Source organism: Podarcis cretensis (genome assembly GCF_951804945.1).
Source record: "Podarcis cretensis genome assembly, chromosome: 4".
Lineage (NCBI taxonomy): Eukaryota > Metazoa > Chordata > Lepidosauria > Squamata > Lacertidae > Podarcis > Podarcis cretensis.
In genome coordinates, this window is record NC_137173.1 from 13931978 (window position 1) to 13953484 (window position 21507).

The following is a 21507-nucleotide window of genomic DNA, read 5'->3' on the forward strand; positions in this document are numbered from 1 at the left end:
AGAAGAGAAGAGTTTGGATTTTATATCCCGCTTTATCACTACCCTAAGGAGTCTCAAAGCGGCTAACATTCTCCTTTCCCTTCCTCCCCCACAACAAACACTCTGTGAGGTGAGTGGGGCTGAGAGACTTCAGAGAGTGTGACTAGCCCAAGGTCACCCAGCAGCTGCATGTGGAGGAGCAGAGACGCGAACCCAGTTCCCCAGATTACGAGTCTGCCGCTCTTAACCACTACACCACACTGGCTCTCTAAGAAGAGTTGCTGTGCTCATTAGGCCTGGCACTCCTGAGCAGACTTTGTTTCTTCTAATAAACTTCACTTACTCAGTGTGATTTATTGCTGGCTCACACCTGAGAAGCGAGGACATATTCAACGAAATAGCAAAAGCCAGAGTTACATTTGTGTACTGAAAGCAACAACAGTGAATGCCAACTATATTCACTGGATTGACTTCTGTTCTGGGTATGGGACACAGGGGCAGAGCTCCGCCACTGGGGGGTGGAGAGCAGGTGGGGGCAGGGCTGGCGCGCATCCCGGGGGTCTGGCGCTCAGGTGGGGGGCAGCTGCAATGGCACCCCACCGGGATTGCGCTGCCGGGGTCACTGCGCTCCCCCCGCACTCCTCTTCCTCCGCCAGTGATGGGACAAAATAGGCGAACACCAGCAATTTCTGCTCATTTCTTTGAATTCTCCGACACTCCTACTTCTGAGATTACAAAACGGCTCGTAATCTATTGACAGAGCAAACTGGGAATATAATGACAGCCTCCCCAAGCCTGGTCCCATCCAGATTTTTTTCCATTACAGTTCCCATCAGCCCCAGCTGGTCTGATGGGAGTTGTAGTCCAAAACATCTGGAGGGCACCAGGTTTGGAAAGGCTGGCCATGGGAAGAAAGCCTGAAATGGACACAGCCAAATGTAATTTGATTCAGATTTGTAAACTGGCCATTGCTAATGGAATCCAGGGGAGAACTGGTTACCTGATATATGACATTGGAAAGTTGAAAAAACAGCTGGTTATACTTCTGCATTCTGCACAACAGGCACAATTATTCTGTATTATTAATTGTACACTTAGTGTTCTACTAAGAGCTGTACTTAGAATAAAATTGGCAGGTCTCTAACAGGATGGCTGATAATCTCCATAAAGCAAGCCAAGAGGGTGTATCCATTGTTATATTGAATATATTCATTCCATGTTTTTCCTATTAATTGTCTAAGGCTGCTTACATTAGCAATGTAAAACCCATAAACCAACCATAAAGCAATAGAGACACCATCCAACAAAAAACAGGGTGAAAACCAACAGCAGGAAGACAAAAACAACAAAAACATTAGAACCAGCAGCAAGCTCAACGGCAGGAGAATAAAATGAGCTTTACCTGGTGCCTGAAAAGTGAGCAGTATAGTCACCAGGAACACTTGCCTGGGGTGAGTTTTCCAAAATCGGGGTGCCACCACTGAGAAGGCCCTGTCTTCAACAAACACCTGCCTAACCTCTGATGGAAGCGTCACCAGAAGCAGGGCCTCTGAGGATGATCTCAGAGAAAAGGCAGCTTCATATAAGAGATGATCCTTCAGGAACTAGCCATTATGGTCAGTCTCCAGTTCTGGAAGTGTTACGCTTCTGAATACTGAAGCAGAAGTAGGCAGAGTGCTGTGGAACTCTGATCTTTCTTCCAGGCTTCCCACAGGCATCTGGTGAAAAGAGGTTGCTGGGGTCGTTTGGCCTGATCCAGCAGGACTCTTCTCCAGTCAATGTTCACAAAGCAATGTGGGGTTAGTTTAAGAAGAATATGAAACAGATCCAATACATATCAACAGAGTTCCCTCTTCCTCAGGGGTTACTTTTAAAAGCACAGAGAATCTATACCAAGGATGAGTAACCTGAGTTTTCCAAAAGTTGCTGCCTACATAAGAACAGGCTGCTGGAGCAGTTGGGATCATAGAGTTGGACGGGACCACGAGGGTCATCTAGTCCAACCCCCTAGTGTTTTGCCCAATGTGGGGCTTGGACTCAGAACTCTGAGATTAAGGGTTTCATGCTCTGCCAATGGAGAGTTGCCCATCTCGTCCAGCACTCCTGGAAAGCTTGCAAGCTGAATCTGAGTGCAACAGTGCTCTTCCTAGCTGTGATTCCTAGCAACTGGAATCTGATAGCACTGTCCTATCTCAACCGGGACACTATTCCACAGAACAGGGGCAGCCACAGTGAAGGCCCCGCTACAATGGAAGGGGCTTCTGATATTTAGGGAGCTGGAGGGTAAATCCTCCCACAGAATGCAGTGACCTTGTGCCTTGAAAAGTTCGCTCCCCTGGCTCTACTTGACCTTTCCTTATAAAAGGAAGCAGGAAGAAGCTGCTGGCAGGCTGATTGACAGCTTTCGTTAAGGGCTCTTTGGCTATCCTAAACTTGCCAATCTAGGCCACCTTTGCCTTGCTCCGCCCTGACTCTTGCTAAGTTTGCCACCCAGGTGCCGGCAAGTCCCCTGCCCATGGTCTGCAGGCATGGTTCACATGCGTAGCGATTTCTGGCTCCTGACGCAGCAAAAAGGCATCTGCTGAAGCAGCCCTCATGACAAGCCACACAGCAAACACTGTTTACCCCCAAGGGTTGAACAGCAAGACAACAAGAATCTTAAAAGTTATGGAACTGACGGAGGAGGGCTGAAGTGAGAATGTTTTTGCAGTTAAATTTAGCTAGATTGCACTGTCCTGTTCTTGAACAAAACAGCTCTTGTTTTGAAAGAATTCTCCCCAGCATGCCATTAAGCAAACACATGAGAACTGTTTTTGATAGCTGCATCGTTTGGTCAAGAATCGCAAAGGGTGTTTCTTTTTTTTCTCGAGGGCCACCCACATTAAGAGGCGTACCAATGACAAAAGGAACATTCGTTTCCAATTAAGCATGGGGTGGGGGGTGGGATGGCACCATGATGGGGTAAGAGAGATAAAAATAGTCCCGTCTACTCACCGAGGCCTTCTGAAAGCCAGCCCATACTGCTGACAGGCCAAGCCGACGGTGGGAGTGTATACTATAGGCATGAATCTTTCTATGTCCGACGTGAGGACCCGGTAGAACAGCTTCTCATTTCGGTCTTGGAGCGTCATAAGGATGATATACCTGGCAGGGGGCAGCGGGAGGGGGGAAAGAGGTGGGGAAAAAACATAAGAGAGGCATTGCTGATACTAAGCAGAAGCAACAGAGACAGTTCTCTGCCAGATTTGGGGGGGGGGGGGAAACTTCCGCCATCTCAACCCATGCTTCTTATGCCTGCTATTAGGCAAGAGGTTCCATGTTCAATCTCTGGTACACCCAGGTAGGGCTAAGAGAGCCTTACTCCCAGGTAAGTGAGAACAGGACTGCAGCCTAAGATTCCAAGCAGGCAGAGCTCCTTGCCCCTGCCCAGTCCTTGGAAAATCAAAGCAAATTACAGAGAGATGTAAAGATGGCATACGAGAAATATGTAAAATAACTAAGCAAGTATTAGAAATCACCCCAGAACTGGCCCTACTAAACATCTTCCAAGACCACAATGCCCATTTACACCACAAAGAACTCATAACCCACCTACTTTCAGCAGCCAGAAACACCATAACCAGACACTGGAGAGACCTGTCGGGAGTAAGCATGGACCAATGGTACCAAATAGTATGGGAAACAGCCCTACTAGAAAAATTAACCAATAAATTGAAACTGGCACAGGGACAAACAGAAGAAGACACCTTCATCACATACACAGCCCAACAAGACAATGACAGTAATCCACCAACAGCATACAAATCAATATGGCTAACCTGATCCAAAACACCCACCCACCCCACTCACACATGAAAACAAAGATTACCACAGCCAATCACAAATGAATAACCACACCCTAGGCCAACCCCAGCCCCTCTCACCACCAAAGGAACACAAGTGAACAGCAGAGAACCTGCACAAGCAACTCTGACACCAAATCCTACATACATTAAGCAAAATAGAAACATCGTCACCCGACCCCACCCTCACCCATCTTCCCCCCCTCCACCCCTCTCCCCCTTTTCTTCCTAATGTCTCAACAAATGAAACTGATTTGCAAAAATGTTACATGGAAAAAAATACAAGAGAGAGACATTACACATACTTCTGTAAATCAAGAAAATCTTTAATAAAAAGAAAAGAAATGTAAAGATGGTAGGATAAATTATGCAAAGCAAGAGAAGCCATGGCTTCTGTGCAATTTTGTTTATTTATTATTAACTCCTCGGTGAGTTGGGGGTGGGTGGGTGGGGTGAACATCCCTCCATCCTCTAACCAGAGAAAGGCTACCTGCCAGTTTTATTACGTGGTGAGGAATACAGAGCTATTGGTGTTGGAGAAGGGATTGCGAGAGCATCACGCATGAGGTCATGTGGGATCCAGGTGAATTGAAAGAGGGAAAGCGATGGCAACTCCACAAGCAATAATAAGGATATGGTAGGGGGATGGTCCCCATTTCATTTCAGGCTGGAAGCAGAAACATTGGCTGCACTGAAAGCAACTACCCTTTCCTACTCTACTTCCTCCGCAAACGCTAGTGTATAAAGCCCTAAATCACTTAGGCCCCAAATACCTGTGAGACCACCTCCTTCCTTTTGGGTGTTGCGATCAGCAGAGGAGGTCCTCTTGGCAGTTCCAACACCCTTAGAAGCCTGGGGTGGTGTTGGCCCAGGAGAGGTCCTTCTCTGTGGTAGCCCCTAAGTTGGGGAACTCTCTCCTCCAGGAGGTGCACCTGGGACTTTCATTCCACAACTTTCATAGTATGCAGAATACGCACCTATTTATCCTGATCTTTGAGATATATTTCTTCCCTGAGCTATATATGTTTGAACCCACTCCAGTTGCAGTTGCCATTTCTTTTAAACTGTTTTTAATGGGGACCTTCTAACCACTGTCAACCATCTGCTATTGCGATGTAAGGCATGCTGTCATATTGCAGGGTTCTCTGCCACCTGCAGAGTTCTTTGAGGTGAGCAACCTTATCTTAAGTGCATCCTTCCTAACATTTAGCTCTGGCTACAGCCCCTTGCCTAGCGCCAGTGGCGTAGCGTGGGTTGTCAGCACCCGGGGAAAGGCAAGTAATTTCCGCCCCCTAACCTGTGGATTTTAGCAGGGGGCAGAGAGCTGCGAGTGCGAGCGCGCCCCCCACCCAGATGTTGCGCCAGGTGCGGCCGGGCCCCCTCCCCTGCACCCCCCACGCTACGCCACTGCCTAGTGCTCTCGCCTCACATCTTGCTTACTTGTCTAGATCGCTGGATTTGGTCTCGTAGCTTTTGAGGACGCGGAGAACTTGAACATCTTGGCTCAGGAAGCAAGGAGGGAGCAGGCCGTGGATTCCCAGCTGAAGCCTCTCTTCGAGGGTAAAGGCCATTCCCTAGAACGGAAGACAGGATGTGTTGAAGCAGTTATGGAATGGAGAGGCTCTCTTAACAGAAAGGGAGCATTATTAGATTTCCACTTTGGTGAACTCTCTTTGGGATATTCCACAAAGACGAACAACTTCTCGGGAGGCATTTTGAGTCCTCCACCCCTCTTGCATTCTCACAACAACCCTGTGAGGTGAGTGAAGCTGAGGCTGAGGCCAGCAGGTGAGTTTCAGGGCTCTGCAGAGAACTGAGCCAGCCTAAACTCTATGTCAGGGATGGAGCAAATCTGGACTACAACTCCCATCATCCCTGACCACTGGCCGTGCCAGCTGGGGGCTGATGGGAGTTGGAGTGCAACAACACTTGGGGGATGATCACAGCTTCCTCACTCTTGACCCAGGGTGCTTCCAAACAACCTTTTTATTGAACGTTCACTCTGCTTTGGCTGCAGAGAGATCAGAGGACATTAGACTCAGCTATAAGGCTGCAAATAAATTGTTTTAAGCGTGTTTTAAGTGCAAGATACAATGTGAAGCTCGATGGCAATGTTAAGCCTTATCAAAAATTCAATGTATTTTTTAAAAAACACTTTTAAAAAAGCATTTTCAAAGCAGTTTTTATATGTGTCTAGATTCCACCATTGGCTACTGAATGAGTGCACATTCTGATTTGTTTGCAATGCATTGCCCCACCCCACACTTTCTAATGCATTTCCCCATTACTTTCCTTACAGCAGAAAGTCCGACCTTTCGGGAAAGGAGATTGGTTGCGAATGAGCACCCAATCATCAATAGTTGTGCAATTGACCAGGGATAGCTCAGTTGGTAGAGCATGAGCCTCTTAATCTCAGGGTCGAGGGTTCAAGCCCCACGCTGGGCAAAAGATTCCTGCATTACACAGGTTGGACCACATGACCTTTGTGGTACCTTCCAACTCTACAATTCTATTATTCTAATCTGAATTTGCCAGTATGTCCTATTTTTAAATCTCACCCAAAACCAACATCACCCTGAAAGTGCTCACAGGCTTCAAAACGGTTCATATCCCTGTTCAGCCATGAATCTCACTGGCTGAGGTCCAGCCAGGGGTGGGCCCAGTTTTTTTAAGGATTTTGCTTCATGTGGCCAATAAATAAAAGCTCAGTTTTTACATGTCTTCTCTAAGTAAAACTTAGCAGGCTGTCATTCAATAGGTCTGCTTTTGAGAAGAACTAACATCTGCTACAAATCCAGTGTTTCGCAAGAAACAAGAGGAATTAATCATAACAACACGATAGGGCTTGCTACGCTTCTGAGTGCTATGCAATAAATTTGTTATCACAGCATGCTAGGGTTATAAATCAGGTTGTAGAGAGATACACATAATTCTACATGGTTTTCTGATATTACCCTCAAACTCAGGCAAATAGGGATTGCAACAGATTCTCTTCTTCTATTCGATGAGTCACAAATCTTCTCTCATCAAGCAGAGGCTGCTAGGTCATGAAATCCAGAAACTACCAGACTTTTGTATGTTCATCTGCTTACTTAGGATTGCAGCCCCACCATGGAGTAATGCCTAATTACTTCTATAATTTAGATACTCCATCACAGAGCTTTTATGCTAGCTTGTCTAAATGCATTCCCCTCATCTGTATCATTTGGAAGGTATCAACAAATCCCCTTCCAGAACAGATTTTCTGTTCCTGTAATAAGAAAAAACCAGATACAATGCATCACATAATTTTGGACTGCCCTCACCCATCGCAGAGATCTCCTAGTGACTCCCTTACAGCTCAAAATATTGACTTACAAAGAGTCTGTAATCAAAGATTTGCTGAGGGATGATACTCCTGAAACTACCAAGATTGTTTCGGGGTACAGTGGTACCTCGGGTTATATACGCTTCAGGTTACAGACACTTCAGGTTACCAACTCTGCTAACTCAGAAATAGTACCTCAGGTTAAGAACTTTGCTTCAGGATGAGAACAGAAATCGTACTCTAGCGGTGCGGCGGCAGCAGGAGGCCCCATTAGTTAAAGTGGTGCTTCAGGTTAAGAACAGTTTCAGGTTAAGAACAGACCTCCAGAACGAATTAAGTACTTAACCCGAGGTACCACTGTACTTAGCCAAGATCTTTAAAGCTAAATCTAAAGTTGCCCAATTTATTCAATGGTGGCTATTTAGTCTTTTATATATTGTATGGATTACCAATGTATTTCATGACTTTGTATGATTTTACTGTTTAAACTTATGCCAATAAAGGCTAGTAGTAGTCGTATAAATCAGTTTGTCAATCAGCTTTGCAGTGGCTTAACATCTTTGACGTGCTCAGTGTTTTCTTTCTTTTAAAAAATGTTTAGGGGTACTCTCATTATCCTACTCGTATTGAAATACTGCCCCTCAACGAGGCCAAACTTAGATTCACAAAATATTTAGGGGTATGCGAACCCCTGCGTCCCCCCAGAAAAAAAGCACTGGACCTGCTAATATTATTATCAGAGAGAGAGAGAAAGAGAGTTTCTTCAGGCTCAGGGAAGGGATGGGATTATTCCTGCTCAAAACACTTGAGGGCTGGACACCCCTCAACCATGACACCACCCCCTTCTCCGACACCTTGGCCAGGGAGGGTCCAGCTTCCCAGGCCAAATAATCCTCACAGGGTTGAAGAGGCAGGTTAGGCCAGAAGCCTCAGTGATAAACCACAGAAGCCTCTCTAGGGGCATTTTTTATTTCAGGGCCAAGAGGAATTTCAGCCAGCTGGAAGGGAATCCCGAGAACAAAAATGGCCAGTATCTCCCTCAGGCGTGCATCCCGGTGCTGGAGCAGAGAGAGGTCCCAAAGGCCTCCGCATCATCCAAGATGCCTTTGTGTACATTAGAGAGAGCCATTCTCTGTTTATTCCAAGAGAGCACGGCCGCCATTTTGGGTGTCATGATCTCGCGCAATTCCGTGCCACGATTCCCACCCCCTCCAAAAGTGGGCTGCGATCTTGCGTAGCATTCGAAAACATGCATTTTGGGGCGCCGTACCCAAAAAAGGGACGCGGGTGGCGCTGTGGGTTAAACCACAGAGCCTAGGGCTTGCCGATCAGAAGCTTGGCGGTTCGAATCCCCGTGAAGGGGTGAGCTCCCGTTGCTCTGTCCCTGCTCCTGTCCACCTAGCAGTTTGAAAGCATGTCAAAATACAAGTAGATAAATAGGTACCACTCTGGCAGGAAGGTAAACGGTGTTTCCGTGCGCTGCTCTGGTTTGCCAGAAGCGGCTTAGTCATGCTGGCCACATGACCTGGAAGCTGTACGCCGGCTCCCTCGGCCAATAAAGCGAGATGAGCGCCACAACCCCAGAGTCGGCCACGACGGGACCTAATGGTTAGGGGTCCCTTTACCTTTTACCCAAAAAAACCCGCTGGTTTTTTTAGGGGGGAATGGCGGCATGACATTGTGTGAGATCATGACACCCAAAATGGCCGCCATGCCCTCGTGAGAAAAAGTGGGAAGATGGCATCTTGGAAAAATAGCGTCCTGGTTTTTCCCTTAGACATGTTGGTGGGTATGATACACCTCTCTCTATCCTTCACGCAGGCAAACATGAGGCCTCATCAGAGTTCAAGGGAACATTTTGGCTAGTCAAAAACACTCCAAGATGGTAGAAAGCACAGCCAGCAAAGGAGCCCCAAGGGAGCCCCAAGGGAGGAAAAGGCGATCAATTGCTACTAGCCAAGATGGATGTGCTTTCCCTCCACAGTCAAAGGCAGCAATGATTCTGAATACCAGTTGCTGGAGACCACAGGAAGGAAGAGTGCTGTGCTGGCAGATTCAGCTGCACACAACCTTCCTCTGAGCCAGCGCGTGCTACAGGGATGACTAAACAGATCGGGATGGGCGTACCAAAAATAATATTGTTTTCATTTAAGTTATTGCATTGGAATATTCAGAAATGAAACATACACTTTTTTTTTTTAAAAAAAGAACCCATTTGAAAAGGTTTCCAGGAGGTGGCGTGACTCATGGCTTCCACATAACAACAAACAATTCAAGTGTCTTGAACAGCACGTGGTAACCTATCAGGCTGAACCCGAGAAAAATATTTTTATTCAAGTATTGGCTTTGATTTATGCTCCATGGCAACCATCGCAGATGATTTGCAACATTGTTGTTCTTTTTTTAAAACTCAGAACCTGTGTGTCTTCCCTGAAGAAACCCTTATTTGAAACTCTGGTGAGCAGCTGCCAGCCAGTGCAGACAATATTGAGATAGGCGTGTTGAATGGTCTCTTTAAATTTGAAGGTTTATTATTGTTCCACAAGATGTGTATTTCTTTAAAGGCCAGAGCAAATAATGTGACCTAGGTACCTCAGGTTACATACGCTTCAGGTTACAGACTCCACTTAACCCAGAAATAATACCTCGGGTTAAGAACTTTGCTTCAGGATGAGAACAGAAATCGTGCTCCGGTGGCGTGGCAGCAGCAGGAGGCCCCATTGGCCAAAGTGGTGCTTCAGGTTAAGAACAGTTTCAGGTTTCAACAGTTTCAAGAATGGACCTCTGGAATGAATTAAGTACTTAACCCGAGGTACCACTGTATAGCAGGTGCTGTTAAGTTGTGGTAATTAAGCTGTTGGGTATGGTATATAAAGAGCAGCATGTAACTCTCTTTGTATCCTGGTGAATGGGAGATGCTTACTGATATATTGTAATTTAGTGTAAAAGGAGTTTTTGTTTTTGTTATTAAAACGTAGCAAAAGTTACTTCTGCTTTTCTTGAAATGTGTTGTCTCCCCAGCACACCTTTTGAAGCGCAGCTAATCTGCAAAATAGCCAACAAGGCGGACCAATGTTCTGACTTTGTATAGGGCAGATTCCTATGTTCCTATGGGGATCTCAGTGCCTTACTTTCTAACTGGAGGCAGATTCCACGCAGCTCCCAGCACCTGCCAGCAGAGCTGTTGCAGTTCACATGCCACAAGTGGCCCAGCCACTGCTAGATTTGGGTTGACAAGCAGCATGCAAGGCATCACATACCTCAGGCATTTAGCCAAAAAGGAAAACCTCGAGAGGCTAATGGGGGCTAGTGCCATATGCTTCCTCCACTGCTGGAGGCCATATGACTCCTATGCTGGGAATCACAAGTGCAGAGAGCAATGGTGTGTGGTCGGTGGACTGGGGACTGGGCTAGTCCCCTAAATGTTTCCAGTAAAATAGAGTAAAGGTAAAGGTAAAGGGACCCCTGACCATTAGGTCCAATCGTGACCGACTGGGGTTGCGGCGCTCATCTCGCTTTACTGGCCGAGGGAGCCGCCGTACAGCTTCTAGGTCATGTGGCCAGCATGACTAAGCCGCTTCTGGCGAACCAGAGCAGTGCACAGAAACGCTGTTTACCTTCCCGCCGGAGCAGTACCTATTTATCTACTTGCGCTTTGACGTGCTTTCAAACTCCTAGGTTGGCAGGAGAAGGGACCGAGCAACGGGAGCTCACCCCGTCGTGGGGATTCGAACTGCCAACCTTCTGATCGGCAAGCCCCAAGCTCTGTGGTTTAACCCACAGCGCCACCTGCATCTTGTAAATTAGAATATTAAAGTATTAAAGCCTGGCCCCTCCTTCCCAAAGTGCAGGAAGCTTCTGCCCGACGTAGGGAAGGAGGCATGATGCTCCAACGAGGTCTAAGAGTCCTTTCACCAATTTCCCAAAGCCTGCCTGACTGGGAGAGACCCTAGTCTGAAACCTTGGAGAGCTGCTGCCAGCCAAGGTATTTAACATGATGAGCTGATGGTCTGACTTGGTTGGAGGCAGCTTTGCGTGTTCCTGTGCTAACCACTCAGCAACCAAAAGCCCTTGCACCTCAGGCAGAATATTTCCTGGCCCTGCTGCTTGAGATTCCTCGGCTGGAGATTGTTTCATTCCCAACAGGCAAATCCTGTTAACGTCTACGATCTACGAATCTGAGGCCCCAGAGCCAGGACGACTGCCGATGCCAAAGGGAAATATCATAAATGGCAAGGTGGCCAAAAGGAGTGGGTTTTCCTGTGGCGATTTCCTGACGAAGCTTTTTAAATTCCGCAAATGCCGACACGAAGTGTTCTGTGCGTCAGAAGAGGAGCGGAGCCAAGCCTGAGAGATGAACTTTACTCCCTTTTGACCTTGTGCTCCAAACAGATAACTCGGCAAGAGTCCAGATAATGTGTCTCAACCAACTATGGGTGATGCCAACTGAGTGAAGGAAGGAGGGGAAATGGTCCCAAACCTATTAAAAATCAACCACGTGGTTCCTAATTACCGTATTTTTTGCTCTATAAGACTCACTTTTTCCCTCCTAAAAAGTAAGGGGAAATGTGTGTGCGTCTTATGGAGCGAATGCAGGCTGCGGAGCTATCCCAGAAGCTTTCACTGCGCAGCGATCCCTCTTGCTGTTCTGGCTTCTGAGATTCAGAATATTTTTTTTCTTGTTTTCCTCCTCCAAAAACTAGGTGCATCTTGTGGTCTGGTGCGTCTTATAGAGCGAAAAATACGGTAGCTATTCACTCTGGTTGATGTCAGAAGCCGCAAAAGAAGAAGCTAGAGAGACGTTTATCTTCCTCTCACATAATAAAGGAAGCAGTTTTCTACCACGGCAGGCCCACTGGCCCATCTACCTCAGTATTGTCTACACTGACTGGCAGCTGCCCTCCAGGGTTTTAGGGATGTCAGGGATTGAACCTCAAACCTCCTGCATGCAAAACAGATGCTCTAACCAGAGTTATGGCCCTTCCCAAAGACTAGAACCCAGGGCCCGTCAACAAAGCTGAATTTTGGAGGGTTTGGGACAGGAGAAAGGGGCACTGCTTTACACAGCACATAGCAAAATTGGCTTTATGGAGGGGCTTGGATGAACTCATGGAGAATAAAGCAATGCAGATGATCTATGGGTCTAATTCAAGGCGTGTTGGAAGTAGACTAGTAGCTGCCGATAACCTTTCCTTTCGAAACAGATTTTTATTGGTTTTTGAACAAATACAAATACAAGAACCATTAAACACTTATCGAGCAGTACATCTAATGGTGTTTGTTCTATCCATTGACTCTAGACATATGTTCAATGTTCAACCATATTACCTAACATAACCTCTCCGCTGCAAATATTGAGCGGTTGTTGTATATTGGTCTTGATTTTGTTCATTCACATAGTTAAAGTTGGAAGGTATCTTTTTTAAAAGAAATTTTTTACTCATTTTTCTTTTTCATTCATTACATACATCTCAAAGTCTTAACATTTACTATGTATTCCTTCCACCCTCCCCTCCTAAACTCCCCCCAACTTCCACTTCTGGTTTGTTTCTCTTTTCAACCACTTTGCTACCTCCTAACAGAACAAGTTATTAACAACATAACATCAAACTTAACATTAACAACATAACATCAAACATAAAGATAAAAGCTGTGGGTAAAAGCCTCAGTGCCTAGGGCTTGCCGATCGAAAGGTCGGCGGTTGGAATCCCTGCGGCGGGGTGCGCTCCCGTCGTTCGGTCCCAGCGCCTGCCAACCTAGCAGTTCGAAAGCACCCCCGGGTGCAAGTAGATAAATAGGGACCGCTTACAAGCGGGAAGGTAAACGGCGTTTCCGTGTGCGGCTCTGGCTCTGGCTCTGGCCAGAGCAGCGATGTCACGCTGGCCACGTGACCCGGAAGTGTCTCCGGACAGCGCTGGCCCCCGGCCTCTTGAGTGAGATGGGCGCACCAACCCCAGAGTCTGGCAAGACTGGCCCTTACGGGCAGGGGTACCTTTACCTTTACCTTACTAAATACACCATAATATTTCTCTAGCTTCTAAACATTTTCTAATACTAATAGTGTGAATGTTTATTTAAATCCTGCCATCAAGTCTATCGACCTCCTTTGTTCCTGCAAGTATAATATAAATGGTTCCCATTCTTTTTCAAAGTCGCTGTTGTCTTTTTCTCTTAGTCTGACAGACTAAGAGAAAGTTGGAAAGTGTCTTTCTTCGTTATGCCTTCAATTGCCCTCCTGTTCCTGGTGAGATGTTCGGACATTGTGGCATTCCATATATTATTTTCCCATATGTTCATGAAAGGGTATCTGCAGCACTTCCCCCCTTATAGCCATCTCTGCTCGCTCAAAGTCAGTCTCTGATAACCTCCACAGAGGGGTCTATGACTGCTGGTCTATGACTGTAAAAAAGATTTGGATTGTATAACCTCAGTTAACTTGTTTATTCCACTTTAAAAACCATCTTTGGCCTGATCCAGCGGGTCTTTTCTTATGAGTTGAGCTATCTCAAATCACCTCAGCTGGTGAGCTTTAAATTTCCGAGGCTTAACTAACAAAACTACAGGGCGGCTTTCCTCAGCCCATGTGAAAACATCTCCTTAGAGATGGGGGCATCCACTGATTATTGCGCCTCCTCCCTCAACCTGCCCCAAATCTTCACTTTTTGCTTTTTTGAAGGCTGACAAAAGGCCCAGTGTCCTCCTGCCTGTTTAAAGAGAACAGGCAAATGTATTCCAGGTCGGTCTCAGCGACAAAGAGAGATCCTTCTGTGTTTCTCCTGGTGCCTGCCAAATTACATGAAAAGTTAGTTGCGGGAAACAATTCCCTTTTTAAAAAAATATACAATGCAATTCTTTCAGTGACGTTCTTATTGAGGACTCCCTTTCTTCTTCTTCCTCAAGGCTCTTCGTTTCCAGTTAAGCCACCAAAGAAATGGAGGGATAATGACCTTTCTATAGGCCTTTTGCCTGTGTCTCGGACATAAATTAAAGCATGTTGTTCATTTGGCGCCTCAGAAACGACAACCGGCTTTTCTCTCTGTTTAACCAGGCCTCTGCGCATAGGCGAAACATATGGTACCAAAGCCTGATCTTAATCACACATGGGAGCAGTGAACCCTTTTGTGTTTACTTAGACCACGAAATGGCCACACTCCAAAGCAGGCCATTCGCTAAGGACCCCGCTGCTTGATTCATTCTGTAAACTGAGACTTCTGTTTGATAAAGGAGGCTCAAAGGAAAGGAAAGGAAAGGAAAAGGGAGAGAGAGCAGAAAGCAGCTAATGGCATCTTCTCCTACAGCATACAAAATATTTAGGGCTGAAAAGTAACTCTGTTCTGGAAAAATCCTCGATATTTGCAGATATAGAACCCGGAACAGCAAGGATCATTCAGTTTCTGAATTAAGGGTTATCTCTGTTTTCAGTTAAGTCAGTTAAACCAGGGTGGTGGAGGTGTTGCTCAGCAACCAGGCAGTGTGTCATGATCTTTACTGAGGCAGCTCGTGCTCTGACTGGCTATGCAGATCTGAGGGAGTTTTCCTCTGTACGTTTGGTTGGCTGTCCCCCTCCTATGTAGAAGGCCTGACCCATGCGAAAGACAATAATTCTCTGCTCCTTTCTCCTCAAATTATGAATGGTTTTTTTATTCAGTTTGCTCTGTAAAGTGCACCGGATTCAAATAAGTAGCTCTGCACAATGGGGCTTTTGCCCCTCTTTATCCCACCCCATTGCCTCCTCTAGACTGGTGGAGGGGGGTGTTTCAGGAGAAACCTCTAAATAAACAGCATGAGTGGGGAAGAGAGAGGAGGGGGTTCCATGAAAAAAGCCAAAATGCTGGTGCTGATCGCAACATTGAATTCTTCCCAGTGTTATCAGGCCTTTCCTCTCTGCACTCTGCATTATTTAATTGATTTTCTTGACAAGCCGATGAATCTGAATCGTGGGAGAATCAAGGTGGCCCAAAATAAGGACCGTTTCACGCAGCGCATAGTTAAAATGTGCAATTTGCTACCACAAGATGTGATGATGGCTGCCACCTTAGACTGCTATAAAAGGAGATACAAAAAATTTGTGGAGGAAAGAGCTTTCCACAGCTGCTACCCACCATGGTTATATAATGTCTCCAGGATCAGAGGTTGTCCATTTCTGAATACTATTTCTCTGAATACTATTATTTCTCTGTGGCGAGGGAGTTTCACAACATAGAGGCTACCACAGAGAATGCCCTTTTCTGGGCCACTGCCACCCTAGCTTCTGAGAGCGGTGGAAAAGCCAACAGAGTCCTCTCTGCTGATCTTAACACCCAAGGGGGTCTTGTAGGAAGTGGTTTTTCGGGTATTAGGGACCTGAGTTGTTCAGGACATGAAACGTGAGCCCCTTGAATCGGGCCAGGAAACGACAGGCAGCTAATCTCTGGGGAGCAATAGTGGAAGAGGGCTAGGGGCCTAAGCCCTGCCACCCATAAGCCTCTGCTTCGGCACTGTGGGGGGAGAGGAAGCTGAAGGAGAATAGCTCTCAGTCTGATCCAAAAGCGTGTGGACCATCCATGATGACTAGCAAAGGCCTTTCTTACTTCGGCAGAGACTGCTCAGGGATAGCTCAGTTGGAAGAGCATGAGATTCTTAATATCAGTGGTCCCTTCCAACCCTACAGCTATTTGATTCTTGTGCTCCATAAATTGGCCTGAAGAAAAGAAGCTCTGGTACAAAATAACACACACACACACACAGTCTCTTAGAAGGAGTGGTGAGCCCATTGAACAAACAAACAAAAACCACAGTTGGAAAGGGTGGGGAAGGCGCGTCAGGAGAGGGGCATACAAAAGCAGTACAACGTGTTGATCCTCACAAAAATGTTCCCGCATACCAAGCGGGAAAAGACGATTAAAAATAAAATTGGCATGCAAAAGGGATGGGCTACCAACTGTGAGCAGCACATCGTAAAAAAGCATTGTTAGGCAACAGTTCACAGGTCCGCAAACATGAGGCATCTGCATCCTGGAAAGCGTTGGCCAAACATCTGCAAATAAAGCAGCCTTGAGGGTTACAGGAGGATTTGAAATCAGGATCAGCTGCAGTCCCACTCCACAACCATCAGATCTCACCCCATGGCCTGCTGCTAGTCTGGCCCCTTCAAGAGGACTGGAACCTTTAAAATAGGGAACAGACATCATATTGGTTTCCCTGGCTTATATTGTGCTTGCATTCTTATTGGCGCAGGGCTGATAGAAACATTGGGGATATGCGTGAGAAAGATTGGGGCGATGGAATGGGAGGGAAAGGTTAAACACACCCTCTTCAAGAGACAGAGCTCAGATCAGAACCAGAGCATCCCCCCCACAACAGGGTTGTGCTGCTTTTAGAGTTAACAAGACAGAGGACATGAGATGTGACTACAGACCATAGTCTATTGCAGATCTCAGCAAACCTGAGTTATTCAATTGGGCTAGCAAGGTAATCAGTGCAGATCTTTCAAGTTGGGCTCATTTCCTTAACTGAGATGAGATTTTACATCTTTCGCCTACCACCCTAAAGGGGCCACTTCTAGTCTCTGCTTCACTTAACCCTCTTTCCCACCCGCACCCCATGCAATCTGGAAAATAACGCATTTGATTTCCTTTTTATATTTCACCAGGGGGAAAAGAAAAGAAACATCGTTCATTTTATTCCCTGTATATCTGGCATGTCTGCTGCATGACTCAGGCATGGAAGCGCTCTATAAATGAACTCCTCCTCTGTTCTAAATGTTAATATTTTCCGACATCTTTATTCATTGCGCTGTTCCCTTTCGCCCTCCTCCACACACACACACACACAGGATTTTCCATTTTCATCCCAACACTGAACAGTTTGTCTTGCCACCTGGGAAACAGACCACAACAACCCACAATGCCCTAGTCATTCAGCTTTCGTTCCATACCGTTGTCAGGTTACAGGACAAATAATCCCTTACTGGCACTTACTGTTTTTGCAACACTGGGCAGTGAGAGGAAGCCACCTCGGGCAGCAGATGCCTGTAAATTGTTGCTGCTGCTGTGTGTGGCATAAAAGTTAAAGGTAAAGGGACCCCTGACCATTAGGTCCAGTCGTGGCCGACTCTGGGGTTGTGGCGCTCATCTCGCTTTATTGGCTGAGGGAGCCGGCGTACAGCCTCCGGGTCATGTGGCCAGCATGGTTAAGCCACTTCTGGCGAACCAGAGCAGTGCATGGAAACGCCATTTACCTTCCCGCCAGAAGGTACTTTGACGTGCTTTCGAACTGCTAGGTTGGCAGGAGCAGGGACCGAGCAATGGGAGCTCACCCCATCATGGGGATTTGAACCGCCGACCTTCTGATCGGCAAGTCCTAGGCTCTGTGGTTTAACCTACAGTGCCACCCGCGTCCCTGTGTGTGGCATACAACCTGCCTTGTCCTCGTCCCCCTGCCCTATAAGCTAGCCTGCTTCCCTCAGGTGTGGTAGAGGAAACTTCTCTTTGACCAGGGTTCAAGGAAGATGCCATCGGTAATCTAGTCAGCTTTTGCACATGGGCTAGAGAGTGGCTGGCTGCCTTCTTTTCCTTTGCCTCAGGCAGCAAAGCATATTGGACCAACCCTGTCCCAGCCAGGGCTCATCTCAAGGGCTGTCGCGTGGAATAATAATAATAATAATAATAATAATAATAATAATAATAATAATTTTATTTATATCCCGCCCTCCCCAGCCAAAGCCGGGCTCAGAGTGGCTAACAACAATAAAAGTGACACAGCATTCTAAAATCAATTCATTTTAAAATCAGTTCAAAATCAAATTAATGGCAACCATTGGGCTAGAGTTCTATGAGGATTACAGAAGGAGGGGGTCAGGCTGTGCCTTGGCCAAAGGCCTGGTGGAACAGCTGTGTCTTGCAGGCCCTGCGGAAAGATGTCAAGTCCCGCAGGGCCCTAGTCTCTTGTGACAGAGCGTTCCACCAGATTGGGGCCACAGCCGAAAAAGCCCTGGCTCTGGTTGAGGCCAGCCTAACCTCCCTGTGGCCTGGGACCTTCAGGATGTTTTTGTTTGAAGACCGTAAGGTCCTCCGTGGGACATACCAGGAGAGGCGGCCCCGTAGGTATGAGCGTCCTAGGAAAAGGGAACAAGGTTTTTTTTCTTCTGCTCCTGACTGTAGGACTCGAACCAGTGGCTTCAAATTACAAGGAAGGAGATTCCAACTAAACATAAGGAAGAACTTTCTGACAGTAAGAGCTGTTCAACATTGGAACAGGCCCCCTTGGGAGATTGTAGACTCTCTTTCCTTGGAGGATTTTAAGCAGAGGTTGAGTAGTCATGGATGCTTTCGTTGAGATTCCTGCATTGTAGGGGGTTGGACTAGATGACCCTTGGGGCCCCTTCAAACTCAACAATTCTATGATTGTATAAATCTAAGTCTTTACATGTAAAGCTATATACACCAGGAGTGGCTGACTTTAGGCCCTCTAGATGCTGTTGGAACTCCAGCTTCCATCCACCAGTATGGCCAATGGCCAAGGATGATGGGAGCTGTGGTTCTGTAATAGCTGCAAGGCCACAGGTTTGCCACCCCTTGTAGACATGAAGACTGGCAACATCAACCCTGGAGTGTGGGAATCCCTTGCAGACAACCACAGTGTCCACATGCCTTCATCTTCCCCAGCTGCAACAAAACATGTCTCTCCCACATCAGTCTCTATAGCCACAGCAGGTGCTGAAACTCTCCAATGCTTTGACTTCACCTCCAAAGGTGCTCTTCTCCATTGTCTCACGAAACATACGGGTGCCAACCATTCCCTAATGTACAAAGCTGTCTTATACAGTATACACTGGGAGCTGACTTCTTCTGAGTCAGACCATTAGTGCATTGAACTCAGTACTGTCTACACTGACTGACAGAGGCTCTCTAAGGTTTCAGGTTGCCCTAGCTGGAGATCCCAGGGATTAAACCCAGGACTTGCTCAAAAGTCCCCTGTGCTATAAAGCTAAAGGAGGAAAACTTCAGGGCACAGAAAGATTTGGCACATGTAGACCTGGAGCTTGCATCTTGCGCGTTGAAAACCCAGGTCAGAGGATAAACATTGGCTGTAATTAGGAAGTCAAACCAGATCCTGATTGTTAATGGACTTGCTGGCTGTCCGGGTTAATTTCAAAGCATTCCTGCTTGCTTCTCCCAGGAGATGTCTGCGTTTGGATCTAACATAGCTGATGAAAAATGGCAGGAAATGTTTCCTTGGGGTGGATCTACTCGTAGGAAATATGTTAATAGTGCAGCCTGCCGCCGCCACCACTGGGAAACGCAAAACTAGGCCCCTGAGGCTCCCAGCACTGCAATAAAAATCGTTCACATGCAGCTTCAACCGTGAAAAAGAAGTGAATTATCCGGGTGTTGTTCATCTTGTTTGCAAATTTTGACAAGGAAATCAAACATGTTCAGGCGTCACCTGCCATTGTAAAAAAGGGCTGGTAGTGGAAGCACAGCTGGCATCTTAAACAGGGAGCCAAGGCAAAGAATACTAATTTAGGGGAGGGGAAAACAACGCTGTTTTAACACTGTCTAGGAAGTTAAAAATGTGTTTGAGTCAGTGCATAACGACCTCATCGCCAATCAGTAACCCTATATTGTAAGCAGGGATGGGTGTGTATTCAACATCCTGGAAACACACAAGATTCTAGCACTTCTGACACTGATGTAAAGTACATTTTTCTCCCTCTACTCCCCTGCACACTTGAAAAGATGCAAGTACACACAAGACTGATGTTCCATTGGCATTAACCCAATATGGGCCTTCTAGGAGGTTGTTTTCCATTTGTGGAAATTCTTCCTTCTTTGGCGATCACTTGTAGCTGAGTAAGATTGACTTCCATGAACACGGTTTTAACAATGAGTCCGTAGGTGACTCTGGAGGCCAAGTCTGGATCCACACGTCCTTCCACAGTGGGGACATTGGTTCCCGGGCGGGAGTTGACCCTGGTGAGGGTTTGCCAAGCATGCCTTTCTCTTAGCACGTTCTGCTTAGCCCTTGCGTTCTGAGTTCGAGTGTCTTCAAAGTCCATGACACCTTTGGTAAAGGCTGTTCTCCAACTGGAACGACCGCAGGCCATTTGTGGAACACCATCCGTCGTGAGGTGTTTCTGTCTCCCTTGTTATTGACTTTCAGGAGAATTCTATTTTTTCAAAATTCAGTTTACTCAGGTATTTTGATAGATACTGGCCACATCAGCCAGGAAATTAATAACTGTGAAGGCATGCAGTTGCTTTTAAACATGGGGTGTTTTTTTTTAGATGTTCTAAAGTGTTAGAAATCTTTTTAGATACTTTAACAAAAAATATCATTCTGTAGTAACGTTTTGATGTTTGCCACCCTGGGCTCCTTTGGGAAGAATGCTAGGCTTGCCATGCATCAGGAAAATTCCCAGCATGTCTGGATGTCATGGCAACATGATGGAAAAAGCAGCGGAAACAGCTCCAAAATCACTATTTTGGGGGGAGCGCAACAATTTTGGTGGTCTCCTAAAGAAAGCTCAGCGAATTTGCGGGTGTCAAGAACTTTACTTTTTTAAATATGGCAACCCTAAGGAATGCAAACTCTGCATCAACAGAAGTCTAGTATCCATATCAAGGGAAGTAATAGTACTACTCTATTCTGACTTGGTCAGACCACACCCGGAATACTGTGTCCAATTCTGGGCGAAACAGTTTAAGAAGGATTTTGACAAGCTGGAACATGTGCCAAGGAGGGCAACCAAGATGATCAAGGGTCTGGAAGCCAATAATAATAATAATAATAATAATAATAATAATACCTTTATTGTCATTGTACAACCTGTGTACAATGAAATTAAACGAGCCTCCCCCCACAAACACTCAATCTCTTATCGAACAATACACCACCTTGCAAGTCAATTTTGCTATGTTATTTTCTGTTCAACAGCCTAACAGCCCATGGATAGAAGCTATTTTTTAGCCTGTTAGTACGGCTGATTAGGAGGAAGCCTTAGGAGGAAGGGTTGAGGAAGTTAGGTGTGTTTAGCCTGGAAAAGAGGAGACTGAGAGGAGATATGACAGCCATCTTCAAATATCTGAAGGGCTGTCACATGGAAGAGAGAGCATGCTTGTTCTCTCCTGGTCTGGAGGGTAGGACTCGAACCAATGGCCTCACGTTACAAGAAAGGAGATTCTGGCTAAACATCAGGAAAAGCTTTCTAACAGTAAGAGTTATTTGACAGTGGGACAGTCTCCCTTGGGAGGTTGTGGACTCTCCTTCCTTGGAGGTTTTTCAGCAAAGGTTGGAAGGTCATCTGCCATGGATACTTTAGCTGAGATTCCTGCATTGGGGGTTGGACTAGATGACCCTTGGATCCCTTCCAACCCTAAGCTTCTATGATTCTATGAA

At 46.4% G+C, this 21507-nt stretch overlaps 1 protein-coding gene and 2 long non-coding RNA genes across 4 annotated transcripts in view; all 3 read right to left on the reverse strand.

The window, feature by feature from the left end:
* The window catches only part of LOC307215129, a 181889-nt gene that overhangs the window by 48710 nt on the left and 111672 nt on the right, over positions 1-21507 (reverse strand). The window lies entirely within an intron of this gene.
* The window catches only part of ME3 (malic enzyme 3), a 98066-nt gene that overhangs the window by 48710 nt on the left and 27849 nt on the right, over positions 1-21507 (reverse strand). For both annotated transcript variants that reach the window (XM_079973803.1, XM_079973802.1), the window contains 2 exons: positions 5262-5395; positions 2974-3123 (listed from right to left, as the gene is read on the reverse strand). In XM_079973803.1, the coding sequence (XP_079829929.1) occupies positions 2974-3123; positions 5262-5395 (284 nt within the window). The remainder of the gene's footprint in view (positions 1-2973; positions 3124-5261; positions 5396-21507) is intronic.
* LOC307214532 lies at positions 12317-14812 on the reverse strand. Its single transcript, XR_013838196.1, has 2 exons — positions 13138-14812; positions 12317-12778 (listed from the first exon to the last, which is right to left on the reverse strand). It is a non-coding gene; the product is annotated as an uncharacterized lncRNA (long non-coding RNA).